This window comes from Phacochoerus africanus, chromosome 7 (assembly GCF_016906955.1).
Source record: "Phacochoerus africanus isolate WHEZ1 chromosome 7, ROS_Pafr_v1, whole genome shotgun sequence".
Taxonomy (NCBI): Eukaryota; Metazoa; Chordata; class Mammalia; order Artiodactyla; family Suidae; genus Phacochoerus; species Phacochoerus africanus.
In genome coordinates, this window is record NC_062550.1 from 88,998,453 (window position 1) to 89,017,388 (window position 18,936).

At 43.0% G+C, this 18,936-nt stretch overlaps 1 protein-coding gene across 4 annotated transcripts in view; it reads right to left on the reverse strand.

Annotated features, from left to right (window-relative positions):
• The window catches only part of APAF1 (apoptotic peptidase activating factor 1), a 91,655-nt gene extending 72,778 nt beyond the window's left edge, over positions 1 to 18,877 (reverse strand). Inside the window, exons 1-5 of one of the 4 annotated variants that reach the window (XM_047788218.1) lie at positions 18,301 to 18,877; positions 14,776 to 14,954; positions 14,465 to 14,654; positions 13,612 to 13,809; positions 3,470 to 3,653 (exon numbers count right to left, since the gene is read on the reverse strand). In XM_047788218.1, coding sequence (XP_047644174.1) covers positions 3,470 to 3,653; positions 13,612 to 13,809; positions 14,465 to 14,654; positions 14,776 to 14,913 — 710 coding nt within the window. In that variant the 5' untranslated portion in view covers positions 14,914 to 14,954; positions 18,301 to 18,877. Of the gene's footprint in view, positions 1 to 3,469; positions 3,654 to 13,611; positions 13,810 to 14,464; positions 14,655 to 14,775; positions 14,955 to 18,300 lie in introns of those variants that run through there. The other 3 variants (XM_047788217.1, XM_047788216.1, XM_047788219.1) reach the window with 3 other exon arrangements.
• Between the last annotated feature and the right edge of the window lie 59 nt (positions 18,878 to 18,936).

Consider the following 18,936-nt stretch of genomic DNA (forward strand, 5'->3'; position numbering starts at 1 on the left):
AAAAAAAAAAAAAACCTCATGGAAATTTTTTTTAAAAGAAAGAAGCCTCCTAATGCCTAAAAAGAACTATCCAGGTAATGAGATTCTTCCAAGTCAGTCTTTTAAGCACCCAAACCAAGTAAGAACTGAGCTCAGGTAAGCATAACAAAGAATCCCAAAACTATGAGCACATCTGACTATATTTTACTTACAAAACCAGCAATTCGATATGTTCCAACCCAACAGAATGCACCAGCAAGAATATTACTTTTCATTTGGTACACTAATGGACTTTTTTTTTTTTTGTCTTTTTGCCATTTTCTTGGGCCAATCCCATGGCACATGGAGGTTCCCAGGCTAGGGGTCAAATCGGAGCTGTAGCCGCCGGCCTATGCCAGAGCCACGGCAACGCAGGATCCGAGCCACGTCGGCAACCTACACCACAGCTCACAGCAACGCCGGATGTTAACCCACTGAGCAAGGGCAGGGACCGAACCCGAAACCTCATGGTTCCCAGTCGGATTCGTTAACCACTGCGCCATGACAGGAACTCCTCCAAAAACTTTTTTAAACACCACAGAAGAAATGGAGAAAAAAATACAACCCAGGAGTTCCTGTCATGGCTCAGGGGACACAAATCTGACTAGCATCCATGAGGACGCAGGTTCAATCCCTGGCCTTGCTCAGTGGGTTAAGGATCCAGTGTTGCCATAAGCTGTGGTTTAGGTCGCAGACGCAGCTTGAATCCAGCGTTGCTGTGGCTGTGCCATAGGCTGGCAGCTGCAGCTCCAATTCGACCCCTGGTCTGAGAAAATCCATATGACTCAGGTGCAGCCCTAAAAATAAAAAAAAAATAAAAAAATAAAAAAAAACCCAAAACTGATAGCATAAATATATACCGGCTTTTTTTCCTTGTTTGCAGCCTCACCTGTAGCATATGGAAATTGCCGGCCTAGGAGTCAAATTGGAGCTGCAGCTGCAGGCGTACACCACAGCCACAGCAACACCAGATCTAAGCTGCATCTTTGACCTATGCCACAGCTTTCGACAACACCAGATCCTTAATTCACTGAGCGAGACCAGGGATCAAGCCCACATCCTCATGGATACTATGTTGGGTTCTTAACCTGCTGAGCCACAACAGGAACATCTATACTAGCATTTTTTTTGTTTTGTTTTGGCCTTTTGTGTTTTTAGGGCCGAAGCCGCAGCATATGGAGGTTCCCAGGCTAGGGGTCCAATCAGAACTGTAGCCACTGGCCTAGGCCACAGGGTTTGATCCCTGGTCAGATCCAAGCCATGTCTGCGACCTACACCACAGCTCATGGCAACGCCGGATCCTCAACCCACAGAGCGAGGCCAGGGATTGAACCCTCGACCTCATGGTTCCTCCTAGGACTCGTCTCCGCTGTGCCATGACGGGAACCCCTACATTAGCATTTTTATCTGAATGGCACACTACTTTTGTATACTACCAAAAAAAAAAAAAGAAGACCCTAGGAAAATTAAGAAAAGCGTAAACCAAAATGGTGATGACAGAGACAAAATGACTGCTTTACAGGTTTTGGTCCGGTACATCTGAGAGTGGCTACACCATCTTCCTAAACAGAAATCATTTTTATTTTTGCAAAGGAAAAAAGCAGGACTAGGGAGAAGTTACTGAGCGAGAAAAGAGAAAATGGCTAGTGGTGTCAATCCTATTTCTCCAGGAAAATGGGTACTAGTAACTGTCAATGGGAAGGAGAAACAGAGGAAATGTGAAAAAGAAAGAAGCCAGAGAGCAGGGAGCTTGCCCTCTGTCGTGCATATCCATCATAATCACTATTCCAAATCACCAAAAACTATTCCTCTCACCCTATATTCTGACATTAATCCTCTTACCACTTTGAGAATCACTGTTGGGAGTTCCCTCTGTGGCTCAGCAGTAACAAATCTAATATCCATGAGGACACGGGCTCAATCCCCAGCCTCGCTCAGAGGGTTAAGGATCCAGCATTGCAAAGAGCTGTGGTGTAGGTTGCAGACACAGTTCAGATCCTGCATTGCTGTGGCTATGGTGCAGGCTGGCAGTTACAGCTCCAATTTGACCCCTAGCCTGGGAACTTCCATATTCCACAGATGCAACCCTTTAAAAAAAAAAATAAATAAATAAGAGAGACAGAGAATCACTGCCACAGTCAGCCACTGTTACATGTGAAAATATACTGCCTCATCAGGTACATCAGGGCATTAAAAAAAAAATTCAGACCATGAGCTAATTCTCACCCAACTTACTGTTACACTCCCCCCAAAAAAATTCAGAGCCATGAGCTAATTCTCACCCAACTTACTGTTACACTCCCCAAAGAAGACTTTATTCATCTTTGTACTTACAGCGCCTGACCCAGAACCTGGCACAACACTCCGTGTTGGTTAAATGATCAAATGAAAGAATGGCCGCTAGATCAAAAAAAATCAAACTGTTGACTAAATCCTTTACCTCTTCTTTGTTTGGGGCGGGGGGCACGCCTGCAGCATGTGGACGTTCCGGGCCAGGGACCAAACTGAAGCCACAGCAGCAACCCAAGCCACTGCAGTGACAATGCCGGATCCTTCGCCCACTGTGCCACAGGACAACTGTACATCCCTTAACTCTTAACACATGCAGCAACTAAGCTGCTCTCTCCCTTCTGGCAGATAAAAATTGTGAAACAGGTGATAGATAACAGTGCCCGGCACATAATTCTAACAGTATTTATTGACTAAATTAACTAATTATAATAAACAAAACAAACTCTTTAAGTATATGCAAGTAGAGGAGTTACACATATACCCAGAAACTAAAATGACACAATAGAAGGGTCCCATTAAATAAATACTCCTTCCTGACTCAGTCTTTTATCAGTCGCCTACAGTTATTCTGTCTCTTGGTCTATGTTAATCCACTAGAAGTAGTGGATTTAAGGTAAGAAGTTTGCATTTTCTAACAAAGACCACTCACCAACTCCAGTATTTCCTGAGCGCCTACAATGGTACATAAGAGACAACATGGTAGGTAGGCTGCAGAAAAGACCAGTGGCAGACACTTTTTAATACAAGAAACAGAAGAGCAGGATAACAATGGTTCTTTCAGGAGTTCCGGTCATGGTGCAGTGGTTAATGAAGCTGACTAGGAACCATGAGGTTGCGGGTTCGATCCCTGGCCTTGCTCAGTGGGTTAAGGATCCGGTGTTACTGTGAGCTGGGGTGTGGGCCGCAGACGCGGCTCAGATCCCACGTTGCTGTGGCTCTTGCATAGGCCGGCAGCTGTAGCTCTGATTCGACCCCTAGCCTGGGAACCTCCATATGTTGCGGGAATGGCCCAAGAAATGGCAAAAAGACAAAAAAAAAAAAAAGGTTCTTTCTTAGACCCTCTACCCAACAGCAAAAAAAAAGGCCACGATGTGCTCAAGATGTTGGTAGTTGAGTTTCACTGGAACTTCATACACCAAATAAGCATGACCATCTGTACCTTGGGTGTTTGCGCAGCATCAGAATTCGGAGACGGTCTTTAGCCTCTTCAATATTAAGTGGAAGCCTCTGGGAGAAACTCTCATCCTGATCCAACCGTGCACAAAGATTCTGCAGTTTCATCAGAAGCCCAGATTTGTCTTGTTTCCCTATTGAAACCCAATGCACACCCCCTGGGAAACAAACTGGTGAGGAAAAGAATAATAAATTTAAGGCCTTTGAACAGGAGTCCTCCTTTTAAAGATCTTACTGATAAGCAGCTAATTTGTTTCTCTCTTCAATCTCATCACATCTTCAAACTTCTCTTCTATCTTGTTTGTAGGGTAGTATTGAGTTTTACAGCCTGAACCTAAGAAAAGTGGATGTGAAGCTGAAGCTTACTGATGTGAGGTCACCTGCTGCTCATCAGTAAATCTCACCAAACAAAATGTCACAATTTTTGTCCTATGTCATCAAGGATCACTGGACAGGACGGTTTCGCCAACAACACACTCTGGACATTTGCGGCCAGATTTCTCTGTGGTGAGGACTGTTCCGAGCACGGTAGGATGTTTAACAGCCTCCCTGGTCTCGATCCACTAGATGCTCGTGACAGTCCCCCTCCCCAGGCCTGATAAGCAAATGACTCCAAACTTTGTCAAATGTCCCCTGGGGGGACAAAATCACCTCGGACTGAGAACCACCGACATCCAGGAAAATGTCAGTCACTCATCATGGTTCTCATACAGAGGCTTAACATAAGACGTTAGGTTCAGGTCTGGCTCTGCTGCTTACTGCTTATGTAATCTTTAGCGAATCATTTCACCTAGAATAAGACTGTTTACCTCCAACTACTTCAGAGTTACTATGATACATTAATGATGCAAAATGTGTGATTTTTGGTGTGCTAAATGTAAAGGGTTATAACAAACAGGATTATTAGTGATATGGATCTGAGGGCAACTTACAAATATTAAACTTTGATCTAGTCAGCATCGCACAAGAATAGACATTATTATTACTGTTGTGTAAACTCTTGTCATCGCCATTTTTGCTAATCAAGCCACGGCATATCTTAAAATACATATTTTTACCTTCATTATTATCAGGAACCAAAAATTGTAAGCCTTTATAGACAACACTTAGCTCTATAAAGATACAAAAAAAATGCAAGAAGGGCCCCTATGAGTAAAATATGGGGAAGGTAGCATCAGATCAGACTAGTGGTTATTAATCATAAAGATTTACATTATGTGACCATAAAAGTATAAGAGAAAAAAATAGATATAAAGATGTGAGTTATATTACACTAAAGGGCAATTTACTTACTGGCACTCACAAATAATTAAGTATAAAAAGAAATCACAACTTCAAAAATTTATATCAGGAGTTCCCGTGGCAGCACAGTGGTTAACGAATCCAACTAGGAACCATGAGGTTGCAGGTTCAATCCCTGGCCTCGCTCAGTGGGTTAAGGATTTGGTGTTGCCTTGAGCTGTGTTGTAGGCCGCAGACGTGGCTCAGATCTGGTGTTGCTGTGGCTCTGGCGTAGGCCAGTGGCTACAGCTCTGATTTAACCCCTAGCCTGGGAATCTCCATATGCCGCAGGTGCGGCCCTAGAAAAGACAAAAAGGCAAAAAAAAAAAAATTCAATCATCTAGGCGTTTCCATCATGGTTCAGCAGGTTAAGAACCCGACATAGTCTTAATAGTCTTAATTCCTGGCCTTGCTCAGTGGGTTAAGGATCTGCCATTGCCACAAGCTGCAGTGCAGGTCACAAGACACAGCTCAGATCCAGCGTGGCTGTGGCACAGGCCAGCAGCTGCAGCTCTGATTCAAACCCTAGCCTTGGAACTTCCGAAAGTGCAGCCATAAAAAGAAAAAAATTTTTCTAATCATTTAAAAGAAGTATCTGTATATATGCACAAAGATCTATTTACAAAGGTATTTATTAAACACTTTCCTAAATGTTCTATGTATTAATCCACATTTAATCCTCAAAGTAGACCATCAGGCAGACACCATTCTTATCCCCATTGTACAGATAAGGAAACTGAGACACAGAAAGGCTGAGTAATTTGTCCAAGATTACACAGCTAATAAAGAAGAGATGGGATTAAAACCTCCAGTGTCAATGCTCCACTTCTAAACTATTCTGCCTCCACAAGGATATTCACTGCAGCATTGTTTCCAACAGGAAAAACTGCAAACAAGCGGCAATGTTCATCTTAATCTCCTCCGTCACTGATGGCTTCCAAAGCCTGAGGCAGCTCCAAATGAGGAAGAGGAGAACATTATAATAAATGAAGCTCAAAGTATTAAATAGGAATCGACATTTTATTACTGAAATGAGACTGTTTTAAAAACCTGAAGTGACCTAGACACTCTGAACCTGTACAAGGCCAGGGAAAGAATTCATTCCAGAGAAGAGTTCTGAACAGGTGACGAAGGAAAAAGAGTACAATTGTTTTTTGATTACACCCTACAAACCCCAGTACAACGGTTACACGTCCACTGAATAAAAAGGCCAGGTAGATGACTGTGCATTTAAACTGGAACTCGGACAGGTGACTTTCTTCAGCAAAGAAGGAAGTAATGTCTGGATGAAGCCATGGGAAACAAGAGGAATACCTACTCTATCTCCCAGCATAGAGAAGGTACCGGCTTTCACTCATGATCAGGGGAGAACTAATAAGCCAAGAGTATGTGCTAAGGGGCAATGGGTGATGGGCAACAAAAATCTAGGCCCACGGAGTTCCTAGGTAGCTCAGCAAGTTTAGGATCTGGTGTTGTCGCTGCCGTGGCACAGGTTCAATCCCTGGCCCAGGAACTCCCACATGCCACAAGTGTAGCCTAAAAAAAAAAAAAAAGTATATGCTTAGGCCTAAGAGGGGCTGATGGAATAAATGGTGAGGATATTACAGAATTAATGGGTAAGCCTTGCAGATCAAGAAACTGTGGTGAACTTGAAGAACAGAATAGATGTTGGTAGGCAAAGAATGGAATAGAATGTTTAATCATGGGAGTTCCCTCTGCAGCTCAGCAGTTTAAGAATCCGACTAGTATCCATGAGGATGCAGGTTCAATTCCTGGCCTTGCTCAGTGGGTTGCCGTGAGCTGTGGCGTAGGTGGCAGGCGTGGCTCAGATCCCACGTGGCTGTGGTGTAGGCCAGCACTGCAGCTCCAATTTGACCCCTAGCCTAGGAACTTCCAAATGCCAAGCATGTGGTCCTAAAAAAGAAAAAAAGAAAAAAAAAGGTTTAACATCAAGATTTGAAAAGTGGTTTCTGGTAATGCCAAGGATCACTAGCCTGTGATCAGGGAAGTGTGTGGTGGAAGAGGAGTGAGGAAAACTGTCACTGCAGATAAAGGTCAAGGAACTGAGAGGCCAAGGTTTCAGATGACCCATCTACACAGACCCCAAACCACTAAGAGTGCCAACAGGAGAAGGGCTTGTATTTATGACTAAAAGCGCCAATCATCAATGAATGAGAGGGCAATGACATAACTGGGAAAGATTCAGGGAAAAAAACCTCAAAGGACAAAGAATTTAACTCCCAACATTAATTCTGGGAAGAATTAATGGCCTGAATGAGCAACAGAAAGCCAGGACAGCATCCACCCATTTCCTGGTGCTCGAGTGTGCGGAAATATAAAAGGGAAAAGGGGGCCTCACCACTGAAGAAGGCTCTATGGAAGGTGGTCTCCTCAGAAAACTGCCCAGTTTCACACCAGGCCAGGAGGTAAACATTCTAAGAAGGGCTGATGCTACAAAGGAGTTTCCTGCTCACAGAGGAGAAAGCCTAGAAGATCTGGCAAAGCCTTGGGGATGAGGGGAGGGGACCCAGAGCAGAATTTGGCAACAAACTGAGTACGAAGCACACGATAATCTAAAAGATAACAAATGACCAGGAGAAAAAGAACTCTGCAAAAACTGAGGTAAAGGCAGGGCTGTGAAACATGGTTTGATTACCGGTGCCGGTGTCTTAAAAGAAGGTAAACAAAGTCCTACACTTTCCTCCTGAAAGCTTCCCCAAGTTCCCTAGTCAGGAGTTATGAAACACTAAATCCTGGAGGCTTCGCTTAGTGTGTTTGCTCTAAGCTGTGTTCTCTGCACATGTTGTCGTAAACGCACGGGAAAAACTCTACACTGTTAACCATAATTACCTCTGGGGAAAAACTGAGGAGAAAGAGAAGGGTAAGTGAAAAGAATCTTTACTTCTTTTTAAATAAAAACACTACCACTATAATATTTAAAACTAAGTTTTAGGAGTTCCCGTTATGGTGTAGCAGAAACAATCCGAGCAGACTCCTTGAAGATGCTGGTTTGATCCCTGGCCTCGCTCAGTGGGTTGGGGATCCAGTGTTGCCCTGAGCTGCAGTGTAGTTCACAGCCTCGGATCCTGCATTGCTGTGGCTGTGGACGCAGCTCCAATTCAACCCCTAGCCTGGGAACTTCTGTATGCCGAGGGTATGGCCCTAAAAAGCAAAAAACAAACAAAAAAACTGAGTTTTAAATTACTTGTTTCTCCGAAGTTGTTTTTTTCTTTTTAATTTGTGTTTTCTATTATAGATTTTTTAAAAATCATCCCAGGATCAAAGACAAGGCAAAGAAAAGTATCCTGTTACAACTAACTAGTGAACTCTTCAGGTTTAAGTATCTATTATCTACAGTAAAGGTCTTTCTCTCAACTTAAAACTAAATTAGGACATTATTAACATATGCAGGAAAAATAAAACACTATTAGCTTTAAAAAGAAAGACAGGAGTTCTCACTGTGGCACAGTGGGTTAAGGATCCAACTGCAGCAGCTGGGGTTGCTGCAGAGGCGCAAGTAGGTTCAATCCCTGGCCCAGCACAGAGAGTTACGGATCCAGCGTTGCCACAGCTGTGGCATGGATCACAGCTGCAGCTCAGATACTATCCCTGGCCCAGGGCATTTCCACATGCTGTGGGTGCCGCCAAAAAAAAAATTAATTTAAAAATAAACAGATCATAAGACCAACTGATCTGCAAATCTCCTCCCATCACAATATGACAGGTAATAAAATACAGAAGCATTAATTCTACATTTCAGAAGGAATCTAAACATCTTGACTATGGGCACAAGAGGGAGCAATTTAACCTTGAATGAGGCTTTTGCCTATGATTTATTCAGAGAAACTTAATTAGAGAAAAGCAGCCTCTATTCCAAGAAAATTAACCCATCCTATTTCCACATAAGGTTTATCCAGGGAGCAATTAATAATCATTTAATAGCATCAGGGAAATCTTGGGAAGTAAGTAAACAAACAGGTAGACAGCCTCTGGAGAAAACTTCCATGTTTTAAAAGCTCAGCACTTAAATACAACTGTGTGAATAATTTAAAAATACATCAACGCACGGAGTTCCCATCGTGGGTCAGCAGTAACGAAGCAGACTAGTATCCATGCGGACAGGGCTCAATCCCTGGCCTCTCTCAGTGGGTTAAGGATCCAGCGTTGCCATGACCTGGGGTGTAGGTCACAGATGCGGTTCGGATCCCGTGTTGCTGTGGCGTAGGCCAGCAGCTATAGCTCCAATTGGACCCCAAGCCTGGGAACCTCCATATGCCGTGGGTGTGGCCCTAAAAAGACAAAAAAATAAAAAAATAAAAATACATCAACGCTTTATAATTTCCCTACAAAATAAATAAATGCATAAACAAAGGGTTGACCTTTCAAAAGGAAACTAGGTTTCTTAAAAATGTGCAGGCACAGACTCCCCTTGGACGATAAAACTGTAGTCCACCTAATGCTCAGGGCAGAGCCTTCTTGCCCGCCGGCTTGCACCTCTCACAAGCGTCCTATCTTAATAAATCTATTTCTTGCCTATCAAAAAAATATATAGGCATAAGCAGTTAAGAATTTATTCCTTTTTTTTTGTCTTTTGCCTTTTTAGGGCCCTACGTGTAGCATATGGAAGTTCCCAGGCTATGGGTCAAACCAGAGGTGTAGCTGCTGGCCTACGCCACAGCAATGTGGGATCTGAGCCACACCTGCAACCTACACCACAGCTTGTGGCAATGCTGGATCCTTAACCTACTGAGCAGGGCCAGGGATTGAACTCACATCCTCATGGATACTAATCGGGTTCATTACCGCTGAACCACACAGGAACTCCAGAATTTATTCTTTAATTTACACCAAATACCACCAAATTAAGATAACAAAATTTCTACAGGAACCACAGTTTTAATGAAGTCTGTAACCCTTACCATTATCTACTCTCAAAAGGAAAAGAAGGTTTCATACTACAATTAAATGGTGAAAATCTAATATTCCTGTATTTTAGAGTGTAAGTGAACTCTAAAGAATAAAATTTATCTTTAGGAAACTATCTACTCTTGAACCAGTGGATATTCAAAAGCAGGCTCCAAATAGATTACAATGTTAAATATGAATGGGAAGACTAACAGGACTACTTAAGAGAATTCATGAAGCACAAATTAGAAGGCAAAAAAACAACTGACTTAATTACATCAGAATTAGAAGATTCCTATCAAGGAAATTCAGGACAAAGTTAATACAGATGATAAATAAGGAGAAAGTATTTAGAGTTTAAAACCAGCAAAATCTATTATCCAGAATATACAAGAAAACTTCCAAAAAGCACAGAAATCCCAATGGAAAAAATCACAAAAGATATCAACAAAATTTATCAACAGGGAAACCCAAAAAGCTAAAAAGCTTTTGAAGAAATGATCAAACCCAGAGTTCCCGTCATGACGCAGTGGAAATGAATCCGACTGGGAACCACAGGGCTGAAGGTTCGATCCCTGGCCTCACCCAGTAGGTTGGGGATCCGGCGCTGCCCTGAGCTGTGGTGTAGGTCACAGATGCGGCTCGGATCCTGCGTTGCTGTGGCTGTGGTGTAGGCTGGTGGCTATAGCTCCGATTTGACCCTTGGCCTGGGATCCTCCATATGCTGTGGGTGCAGCCCTAAAAACAAAAAGACAAAAAAAGAAATGATCAAACTCAAGTTATCAACGAAATGCAAATTAAAAAATATCACTTTATACCTACTGGCCTGGCAAAAATTACAAAGCTGGATGATACTTAGTGCTCTAACGAAGTGAGGATATGCTTCCTCCCACCCTATTGATGGGAATGCACAGACTGGAGGGCACACTTGATATTTATATATCATATAACTTGGTGATTCTGCTCCTGGCTATATATACTCAAGAAATTCTAATTTCTGTAAAAGTGCTACCCAGTTTTGCTAGGGCAGCAAAGAGTTGGAGACAATCTACCTTATCCATTTACTAGAGAATGAACAATAAAATGTATTGGATGCAACCTGTGGAGGGTTGCAATCAGGCATAAGAAATAATATGCATTTATGGCAACAAGGATAAATCTTTTTTTTTGTCTTTTTTTTTGTTGTTATTGTTGCTATTTCTTGGGCCGCTCCCGCGGCATATGGAGGTTCCCAGGCTAGGGGTCCAATCGGAGCTGTAGCCACCGGCCTACGCCAGAGCCACAGCAACTCGGGATCCGAGCCGCGTCTGCAACCTACACCACAGCTCACGGCAATGCCGGATCCTTAACCCACTGAGCAAGGGCAGGGACCGAACCCGCAACCTCATGGTTCCTAGTCGGATTCGTTAACCACTGCGCCACGACGGGAACTCCCTGGATAAATCTTAATAGTATCAAGAGAAATAAGAATCAGAACTAGGAGTTGACTAGTGGCCTAGCAGTTAAGGATTCAGCATTGTCACTACTGTGACCCAGGTTTAATCCCTGGCCTGGGAACTCACCGCCCCCTCCCCCCCAAAAAAAAACTTAGTCTTAGATACATGCAACCTGATAATGGGCTGTGGACTAAAGAATATTGTTAACCCAATCCTGAGTACTTGAGCTCTCACAAAAGCGTTAAGTACTCATTATGTACCTCATTATGTACTTGACACCTGCAAGTATTTGACATTTTCTCAAAATAAAGTGGTTCAAATCTATCCCCAAGACCACGATTTATATGATTCCTGTGTAGTTAATTCTGTAAGGTGTTGGTCAATTTTAACCCCTTAAATCAAAAATTCACCCACAATGATATAAAGTGATTTAAATTGAGTTAAAGAGCACACTTTTAACCCTATAAACTGGTATATTATAAATATATGTTTTAAAGGAAATCCATCATTATACTAAAAGGAAAACCATTTCTTCAAACTAAAGGAACTTAAATCAATTGTATTCTGAAATATCCCTGGTGATCAACTTTGCAGTAGAGATAAAAAAGAAGTGACTAAATAAAAACAAATCCCTGGCCCTGAGATTTGCCTGGATCTGAGTCCCATAAAACTTCTCTATAATGACAAAGGAGAAAAACCACGTTTCACCAATTGAGCATGCTGCTGACAATTATGATCAATACTGCCAACAAAGACTGTGAAGTATAAACTAAAGCCAGGTGTGTACAACAGGTGTGCCCTAGTCTCCATCTTCCTAATTCTCTCAGATGCTTACTATTTATTCATTTTGTCATCTCGTCATAAACTGCTTTAACTGGTGATTATCTATTGTAAACAAAAAAGATTATTAACAACTAGAACTCAGGAACTATCTTTTAAAATTCCCCAGAACTCACTAATGGATGGAGGCAACCAAAGACTGAAGATACAGTATCATATTCCGGATAGGAAATACCTTCTTGAGAACCCACCAGACTCCTTAAGGTCAGCAGTACACTTGACCAATGTCCTAAACCTTCTTCTGCATGCACAGCATGACCTTCCCCACTCCAGTAACTACCCAATACCCCTCCCACCTTCCCTACTCTACCCTCTCTTGCTTAGTCCGCCTGGCAAACTTCTATTCTTCCTTCAAACTTCCAGCTAAAATGTCATCTCATTCAGGAAGCCTGTCCTGTCCATTCTCTTCCCCCAGAGACATAAAACTTCCTTCCTCTGATCTAACTCCGTACCTTAATGCTTGTTTTTACTGTTCAGTTTATCACATATAATATGATTTGTTCATATGTCTGCCTCCCCTACCTTCCTAAGTAAATTCCTTGGGAAACAGGCATGCCTTCTTTTTGCAGCCCTTTCCCCAGTGCCAAGATCCATAATAGGCTGTCAAACATTTACTCAATATATGACTATCTGAAACAAGGGAAAATCAGTTACCAGATACCCAATGAGTCTACAAAGTCTACACGCAAAAATCCATTGACTGCTACCGTCAACTCCTAATTTTTCTTTTTCTTAGGATGACGCATTAGAGAGACAAGTTACTAAAGATTTTTATTTTTAAAGATAAATAACTGACAGAACTACAGAAATGTAATAGTTTAACACAGGATGCCAAACAGAAGTGGCAATCATCCGCTCAAAGAGTCATTAACGGAACTGAGTTTCCAACAATCTCCTTCCCGACAGTGCTCTCAGCTGGACAACCTTTCAAGATACTTTTGCAATCCTACAAGTTCCTCAGTTATTAAGATGGAAGGGAACAAGCTTCATTCTAGCGATAATTAGTGCCATCTGATAACACGTGAATTTATTGGTGGGGGGGCGGTATCAAGGCTCATTGAAACAGGTGAGGTAGCAAATAAAATCTAAATGATATCACCTGGGGTAGGCAGAAAATGGTCCCCCAATGATGTCCACATCCTATTCCACGGAATATGTCCCCTTACACAACAAAAGGAACTTTGTAGATACGATTAAACTTACGATTTTGAAAGAAAGAATAAAAACTAAGGATTTTGAGATGAAGTTATCCTAGATTACCTGATAGGCCCGATATACTCACAAGGGCCCTCACGGGAGGGAGGCAAGAAGGTCAGAGGCAGAGAAGAGACGAAAGAAGCAAAGATTGGAGAAGAGAGTAAGCCCTGAAGCGCTATGCCCCGCCAGATTTGAAAATGCGGAAAGGAACCATAATCGAGCAATGCAGGCTAAAAGATGGGAAACGCAAGGAAAGGATTCTCCCCAGAGCCTCCAAAAGGAGCTCAGCACCAATGACAATTTGATTTTAACCCGGTAGGAGCTATTTTGGTCTTCCTGGACTACAAGACAATAATTTGTGTTGTTTTCAGCCACCAAATGTTCAGTACTTTGTTACAGCAGCAACAGGAAACTAATGCAATACCTAAAGAACATCTTCTAAGAGCCAGCAGTGGTCATCAAAACTTACCTTCTAAGAGAGAATGATCTCGAACAGCCTCTGCAGCTAATACAGACTTCCCACAACCCGCCATTCCATATATGGCGACCCATCCCGGTTCACCATTCAGTTTGAAGAGCTTCTGCTGAACTGCATTCACGAGCTTCTTCCTCGTAACAAAGACGACGGGCCTCTGTGGCACTCCCCCTTCACACAGGACTGTCCTTACTGAAATCCAAAACAAGACAGGCATGAATGACGAGAACTCTGAAATGGTTACTCAAGGAACACCATAAAAATCCAAGGGAGAAAGGCTCAAGTCTTAGCCTCAGCATTTCCAAGAGAATAAAGAAAATGCGGCCAGCATATTAATTTCAACTGTCTGATTTCCCAGAACACGTGGAACAAGGGCAAACATGTCCCTTTCAAGATGACGACAGACAAAGGAAATCCCCAACTACACCTGCCCTTCCTCGCCCTATTCCTCCCTGACTCTCTCATGTCTTTTCATGTTGAAAACTGCGAAGGAGAGTGTAAAGGGAACCCCGTGGAATTGTATTCAAGGACATAGATTTCTCAAGAGTCTTACTCTTTCCTATGGTTGAACCCAATGAACACAGAACTGGAGAAGAACTTTAAAGGCTTATGAACTGTCCTATTATCTCTAAAAATTAGGGTATGTATATTATTACCTCAGCAGCAGATAGTTTCCTGGGGCAAGAAAATGTGAGAGGTAACATAGATGCTAATAATAATATTTAAATTGGAAAACATAACTGTCATTTGTTTCCCATGCATTTTTTTTCAGTGAACCGATCAGATCCACCTACAACAGCACAGAACTGCAGGATCAAGCGTGAAAGAAGGTATCGTGGATACAAACCATAGGAAGTTATTCCAGCAACTGAATCTTTGCTGTTGGAAGAAGAGACGACAGGAAGGCCACCGTGGAGAAGGGCAGCAAGATCTTTATACCCTTCATGTAGCAGAGCATTGTAGAATGATATGTAGGCATAATTATCTTTTTTAAGTATCATTTTAATTAGTAGAGCTGCTCGTTGGCATTGAGTAGGCTAAACAAACAAACAAAAAGGAATTCAGTATACCACAACGTCAATTAGTGGAGACCCATACAAATTCTGGAATAAATACTAAAAATGTTTAACCAGGTACAGGCTGCCTCAGAAGCTTTACCTCATTTTTCACTTTTTCCTCCTCTGAAAGTGTTAAAACGCCATTACTAATCATGTGATCCATGATGTAGGATGTTTTGATGTCCCTTTCCAGGGCTTCTCTATGTTGAAGCAAACAATTTCGAGCTTTTGCATCCATCCTTCCTCAAATTTTTCTTTCTCTGAGCTGTCAACCATGAGCTACAGGCAAAACATCAAAATATGTGTCAGGCCAATAAAGGTATGAAAAGATGTATATGGAGTTCCCATCGTGGCTCAGTGGTTAACGAATCCGAATAGGAACCATGAGGTTGCGGGTTAGATCCCCGGCCTTGCTCAGTGGGTTAAGGATCCGGCGTTGCTGTGAGCTGTGGTGTGGGTTGCAGACGTGGCTCTGGCATAGGCCGGCGGCTATAGCTCCGATCCGACCCCTAGCCTGGGAACCTCCATATGCAGCGGGAGTGGCCCTAGAAAAGGCAAAAAGGAAAAAAAAAAGAGAAAGAAAGAAAAGATGTATAATCTCCTTGGTAATGAAAAATGTAAAGAAAATAAAAGGTTTTTTGCAAAGATTTTTTAAAATAAACAAAAACCAATATCTTCAAAGGTGTGGGGTGAGGGGTATTCTTATAAACTACTTGAGGAGGGTAGAAAAGTAGTTGCAGTTTTTCTGGAAGACAATATAAGCTATAGAAGTGTTTAAAGTAAGCTTTCCCCTTTAACCCAGAAATTCCACTTTCAGGAATTTACCTCCAAGAGATATTCATATATATATATATATGTCATATTTATCTACACACAAAAATACCCACATAAAAAATTAGCAGCGTGTGTTTAGGTAAGATAAAAAGATTACAACGAGTTCCCACTGTGGTTCAGTGGGTTAAGAACCTGACCAGTATCCAATGAGGATGTGGGTTCAATCCCTGGCCTCACTCAGTGGGTTAAGGATCAGATGCTGCCACAAGCTGCAGCACAGGGCGCAGATACTGCTCGGATCTGGCGTGGCTGCGGCTGACAGCTGCAGCTCCGATTCAACCCCTAGCCCAGGAACGTCCATATGCTGCAGGTGTGGCTCTAAAAATGCACAAAAAAAAATTTCCCATCATTCTGAGCATGGATTTAAAAAATCAGAGTAGGTGTATAAGATGGACTATTACACTGCCATTTAAAATGATAAGACTTGGGAGTTCCCGTCGTGGCGCAGTGGTTAACGAATCCGACTAGGAACCATGAGGTTTCGGGTTCGGTCCCTGCCCTTGCTCAGTGGGTTAACGATCCGGCGTTGCCGTGAGCTGTAATGTAGGTTGCAGACGCGGCTCGGATCCCGCGTTGCTGTGGCTCTGGCGTAGGCTGGTGGCTACAGCTCCGATTCAACCCCTAGCCTGGGAACCTCCATGTGCCGCGGGAGCGGCCCAGGAAATAGCAACAGCAACAATAACAACAATAACAACAACAAACAACAACAAAAATAAATAAAATGATAAGACTTGGAGTTTCCGACATGGCTCAGCAGAAACGAATCTGACTACTATCCGTGAGGAAGCAGATTCTATCTCTGGCCTCGCTCAGTGGGTTAAGGATCCGGCATTGCTATGAGCTGTGTTTGCAGGTCACAGATGAAGCTCGGATCTGGCGTGGCTGCAGCTGTGGCATAGGCCGGCAGCTGCAGCTGCAATTCAACCCCTAGCCTGGGAACCTCCATATACTCAGGGTGTAGCCCTAAAAAGACCAATAAAATAAAATAAAATAAGACTCATCTCCATGTACTGTCATGGAAAGATGATCATGACACATACCTGATTGAAAAATTTTGATATATGATCCCAAATATAGCACAAAAAAAATGTGTTGGTCTCATATAAATGCATAGGGAGGTATTTAGAAGTTTACTCAACCAAATGTTTGGGTTACTTCCAAGTAACAAGATTTAGGGGGATTACCCTCCTTTCTTTTGTGTTCTTTTCTATACTCTCTTAATGGTTTTCAACACACATTATCATTTGTACAATTTTAAAAATTCCTTTAAAATTTTATAAACAAAGATTTTATAAACAATGTTCATACTTAAGTCATGATACTTATAAACTTCTCAATTTCTTTTCCTATCATGAAACTAGAGCCTTCTTAATACTGAGTATAAGTTCACGCTCAAGACCGGTGTCAGCTCTAGGTCTTCACTGGTAAACACATTTTTCAAGTGCTCACTCCACTGTTTCGGCTGAGCTGCTAAATATGACAAAGCAACAGAAAATACCCTCTGATGTCATTTTTTAGGTTAGGAAGACACGAACAATATTCTTCACAGTATAAGTTCCTACCAACTTTATTTCAGATATGATGCAGGTGGAGTTCCCGTCATGGCGCAGCGGAAACAAATCCCACCAAGAACCATGAGGTTGCGGGTTTGATTCCTGGCCTTGCTCAGTGGGTTAAGGATCCGGCATTGCCGTGAGCTGTGGTGTAGGTCACAGACGCAGCTCAGACCCCAAATTGCTGTGGCTACGGCATAGGCCGACAGCAACAGCTCTGATTAGACTCCTAGTTTGCAAACCTCCATATGCCACGGGTGTAGCCCTAGAAAAGACCAAAAAAAAAAAAAAGATGCAAATTTTTTGATGGGTATAAAACCCATCAGAATATTTACAAGTTTTTAAAACCTTAACAGAATCTATCCATTGTATTACAGCGAGCATCTAAATGTGCTTATTAATGTATTCATTCAATAAACATTTGAACCCCTCTTATGTGTCAGGCCCTGAGTCTACAAAGATTCAATCACACTCCTGAAGGAATTCAGCCTGGTAGGAGAGAAAAAGAGATAACTAGAATGTGCAAAGAGATAATGCACAAAGAGATATGCACAAGTAATTTTGAGCACACAGAAGAGCAGCAATTATCATTAAGCTGCAATAATGACTACAAAAAGTGGCATCAAATGTGTCACTTGCAAACATAGGGTAGTAAAGCATTTGCCCATGCTTGTCAAGTTTCACAAAACGCTCAGTACTGGCATGAAACTGATAAAAGAAAAAGTTACAGTTAGAATCAAGGCTAGGTAACTTTCAAATGTTAATGTTTTCATGATCTCAAACATAAAACGTCCCTTAATTTTTCAGTAATAAAACTCGCGTTACAAAGCAAAAATGAACGTTTTAGCTTAGGTCCAATAGCTAACCCAAGAGCACTCTCTGACCATCTGTAACTAATTTCCATCTTTACCTCGCCCTATTAAAACTAAAGACGTTAAGTTGTGTACTTTTTTTTCAACTCTGCACACACTGAAGTATTCTGAACAAATTCTCAGTGTCCCATCTTTTGCAACCATATCAACATGTAAAGTTAGGATTCTATAGTTAGTAAATATAAAGGACAGCATCATCCAGGAAAACCGTAAACGCTCACCACTTCCTCTTTAGATAATTTCTCTTCCTGGTACAATATCAGAATGATTAATAATTATTCCTTGACCCAGAATTCTGAGTCCCTAAAATTAACTTCGAACCTCCAAAGAACCGGGGCTGGGGAGAAAAGCGAGGCGCAAACTTACCCAAACCTTCGTAACAGGGTCTTCACCGGGCAAAGCAGCCCTGCAGGGATAGGCTGGGAAATCAAGCTGGGGGTGAGGAGAGGCAACTGCGCTTCCGAAAGGCAATTAAGGGCTCGGGGCACAGCCCTGGGGCAGCTCTGGCCTCACGGGGGCCTCACCTGGGCCTCCGCAGCCGGGGGCACCTGAAGACCCCCGGGGACCTCCGACTGGCGGAGCCGGAGGCGTCACCCCAGCAAACAGCCCACGCAGTCCCGGGGCGCAGAGGGGAAGGTTTCAACCCAGACACAAAGGAAGGAGGGCCACGCAGGCTGCCGCTCCTTTCCTCCCGCGGCAGCTGCTCGCCCGGCGGGAGCGCGGTGCCGCTCCGGACGCCGCCGCGGCTACTTCAAGTCCTCGCGGGTCGCGGACGGCCCAGAATCCTCACCTCCGGCGCCCTCACCCCTTCTGCCCAGAAATAAAGCAACCTCGTCCATTAGACACTTCCTCCCCTCCGCGTCCGGACCGCTGAGCAGTCACAACCCGCCGGCCAGCCCAGCTGGGACAGGACCGCCCGCGAATGCAAATAGACACGCCCAGAACCTCTCCAGGCAGCAGCCGCCGCCGCCGCCGCGCGCTCCGGCTCCGCCTAGTGCCCGC